Below are 3,575 nucleotides of genomic sequence, written 5' to 3' on the forward strand. Positions count from 1 at the left end.
TCCCATTTATAGACAATGCGTGTATTTTTCTCTGTACTGTTGCAGTAGTGTTTGACTTTATCTGAGACTAAGAAATTATTTATCTTTTTCTGGTCTTGTAGAAATATAGTCGTTGTCCTTTTCTAAAAAAAATAATGTACTTTTTCTGACACATGTATGCTCTACTTTTGCGTACTTCTCTTTGTTTCTTCGTATGAATTTTACGTTGAGTGCTCTGGGATTTTTTATAGATGATAACTTTACTTGTTTCTTGAGACGTGATTCCTTGTTTGCTTGCGTCCCAGTCTTCGTCTTCATCTGATGGTCCTATGCACTTCAAGGTTGACTTGTACTTCAGCGTCTGAGTTTAGTGCTTTGATTTTTTCTTTGATTTGATTCACAATGTGAATGGGCAAATATTGTTTCCTTTTGGAGTGTCTCTCAGATTGTGTTGACTTTCTTCGGGCTTTGGACACATCCCTCGTCTAATTTGTACTTTAGAGTAGTTCCTTTTGACATGGCTTTGTCTGACTATTTTGTGATCTTCTGGTACATGTTTGTGTTCCAGTTATTCATCTCTTGACACTTGGTTTCTTATGTTGTTTCGTTCATCTGTCTTGACTTTACTGGTTCGTGTCTTCCCTTAACTATTCCTCATAGGTTTCGTCTGATACCTTGATGTCTCATTTTAGTAATGACAGACTTCGTCCTTATGCTTGATTGCTTATCATCTGATTCTTTCATCTGGTTTGTACAGTCTTCATGAAATGTGACATTTAATGCTTTTGACTTAGCATTTAATGTTTGCTTGTTGGATCTGCACTTCTCGAGATTTCTTGTACTTTCTTAGTACTGTTGCTGCAAAGGTGTTGTCTTTTCCTGGCTGGTAGGTGTACTCGCTCTGACACACTTTGTTTTGATTTACGCATAAACGCTTGTCCATTTGTCTTATCTCCCTTTTCATACTTGATGACTTCTTGTATTCTTCTGAGAGTGTAGATGTTAGATGACTTGTCTTGTTGTGTCTTCAGACGCATTCTAGCTTTCTTAACCTTCGTCTGATCCTTCGTCTGTGTATCTGAGTCTTCGTCTATTTAGCTGTTGTAGCTAGTTGTAGGTATTTGACTCAGTCTAGGTTACTCTAGTCAGGATTTGTTTATCGTCCATGGTCTTGTATCGTCTGAATCTCCATTTTCTCCCTTCTTGTGCTGGACTTGTCTGCTAGATTGTTTTCTCTTCTTGTCTAATATCTTGTCAGCTTTTGACCTTCATCTTGATTACTCGTGTCCTATTCTTTACTCCTTTCTGTAGGTGTCTTCGTCTGATGCATTTCCTTCCTTTGCTCAGCCTTGATGCTTGACTCATATCTCTTTGATTCTGGTGTGGATGTATGTTTTCCATTCTTCAGTTTACCTGTACTTATATCTGAAACACTAACACACTTGTTAGTAATAACAATAAGTATTATATTCGTCTCATTCAAAACCTTGCTGGGAAGTTCTATCGCCTTCGTCTGACTTAACAAAGAGTTCTCCTTTCTTGATGGATTTCAAGAAAGCAATGTATTCAGATTTCACTCTGGAGGAATTTAAAGATTTTTGGATGATGGTTGAGAAGCATGGACTTGTGGGGATCAAATGGGTTTCCAAAATGTATGAGAATAGATCATCATGGGCCACTACTTACTTGCATGATATATTTTTTGGTCGTATATGTACTACTTCTTAGTGTGAAGCTATTAATTCAATCATGAAGACATATGTTAGGAAAAAATGCAACATTTTTTAATTTATACATAATTTTGAACAAGCTTTGAGAGAATATAGAAATAATGAATTGGTGGCTGACTTTAAGTCTCTATATTCAGATCCTGTGTTGACAACGTCTCTTCATGAGATTGAGAAGGCTACTGAAAAAATCTACACTGCAGAGATTTTTATAGAAGTTAAAGAGCATATGGTATTGGTTAGTACGTTAATTGTTACTGGGAGAGTCGTAAATGGGGACCAATTGATTTTGAAGTTGTCTAAGTATTGTGATCATAATGTTGAAACGAAAGTTGTTTATGATACTTCAAGGTCAATATTTTATTGTGAATATAGACGTTTCGGGTCACGTGGTATTCCTTGTTCTCATATTTTATGTGCCATGAAAGAGGAACATGTTCTAGAAAGTCTCATTTTGACACAATGGACTAAAAAGGCTAAGATTGATTTTGTGTCATCAGATTTATCCAAGGGAGTAGATTTTGATGTGATGGAGCTTGCTCGGTTTGGGGCATATTGTGGTGCTTGTACAAGGTTTTGCAAAATAGCTTCAAAAAAGAAAGGAATATATAATAAGGTAATGAATGACATATTGAAGCTCATTGATAAGTATGAGAAATTAGAGGAATTTTTTGACACACCAGATCCATCAAGAAAGCACTTTTGTGATACTAATATGGTTAAGACTAAAGGTGCTCCAAAGAAGAGTAAGATTGGTATGAAGAGGTCAAGACATTGTTCAAATTATACCAGCACAAAACACAATGTTAAGACATGTCCAATGCGTGTTGGTACAAATGATAAGAGTATGAATGATGATAAGTTATCTCAATTGGAATCTCCTAAAACCAACATTGTAGTTGATAGTGTAAGCTTCTTGTTAACAATAATTATAATTTTATTTTAATTGAGTATTTGTTTCATTTTTGTAAGAAATGAGATGAATTTTTTTGATTTTGTAGGATGCAAAAATAATGACATCAAGTGTAAGCAAGGGTCAAGACCATGTAATTTCAACTAAGCTTAGAAGCCATGTTGACAAAGTAGATTAAGTTTTATTTTTATTTCAAATTCCATTATTTTTATCTGTGGTTGTAAGTAACATTGTTTGGCTATAGAAAGGGAAAGGGAAATCTAGCAGTTGTTGCAACAAGCATGTAGACCCCTAAAATTGTCCGGGTCGGAAATAAAGCTTGAAGACTCTCGAAGACTGAAGGAAGATCAGCCAGAAGGACTCCTGGAAGGCCCTAGGAGGGTTCTCTGTAGGTCTAGAGGTCTTAGAATAGCTCAAAATAAGGAAGTGGAGGGAATGAAGCCCAATACGGCCGTACTGAACTTAATACGGCCGTATTGAAGCTTCAATACGGCCGCAGTGAACTCAATACGGCGTATTGAGGTTTCTGAAACTTCAATACGGCCGTACTGAAACCAATACGGCCGTATTGAAGCTTCAATACAGCCGCAGTGAACTCAATACGGGCGCATTGAAATTTCTGAATTTCAATACGGCCGTATTGAACTCAATACGACCGTATTGAAGTTCAAAAATTTCAATACGGCCGTATTGCTTCTGTAGGCCGTATTGCGCCTATTCCCTATAAATATGACGTCAATTGGACGTCATTCCACACTTTTTCAGATAGTTTCAACCCTCTCCTTGAGTATTCTGGGGTTTTTGAGCAGTGTTCTGCCCTAGAAATCACTCGGAGAGTTGATCCGACAAAGTTCTTGAGCCCCGAGCCATTTTGCTTGAGGATCGAACCTAGTCGAAGGGAAATCCTCCGGATTTCCATAGTTAAAAGTTTTTAGAAGGAGCGAGCGAGCTTGTAG

General features: G+C 37.0%; 1 protein-coding gene across 1 annotated transcript; it reads left to right on the forward strand.

The window, feature by feature from the left end:
• Positions 1-1,539: 1,539 nt before the first annotated feature.
• Positions 1,540-2,797, forward strand: LOC145956123 (protein FAR1-RELATED SEQUENCE 7-like). Its single transcript, XM_083071683.1, has 3 exons — positions 1,540-1,693; positions 1,790-2,613; positions 2,708-2,797. The coding sequence occupies exons 1-3, from the start codon at positions 1,540-1,542 to the stop codon at positions 2,795-2,797; spliced, it is 1,068 nt and encodes a 355-aa protein (XP_082927809.1).
• The last annotated feature ends 778 nt before the right edge of the window (positions 2,798-3,575 follow it).

The sequence above is a fragment of the Cajanus cajan genome, chromosome 3, assembly GCF_000230855.2.
Source record: "Cajanus cajan strain Asha chromosome 3, NIPB_CcT2T_4, whole genome shotgun sequence".
NCBI classification, from domain to species: domain Eukaryota; kingdom Viridiplantae; phylum Streptophyta; class Magnoliopsida; order Fabales; family Fabaceae; genus Cajanus; species Cajanus cajan.

Bases quoted from the DNA above. Each gene is read 5' to 3' on its own strand.
- LOC145956123 (XM_083071683.1), top strand. From the start codon at position 1,540: ATGTATTCAGATTTCACTCTGGAGGAATTTAAAGATTTTTGGATGATG. The intron at 1,694-1,789 runs GTACTACTTCTT...ATTTTGAACAAG, and splicing joins TATATTTTTTGGTCGTATAT to CTTTGAGAGAATATAGAAAT. The intron at 2,614-2,707 runs GTAAGCTTCTTG...TTGATTTTGTAG, and splicing joins CCAACATTGTAGTTGATAGT to GATGCAAAAATAATGACATC.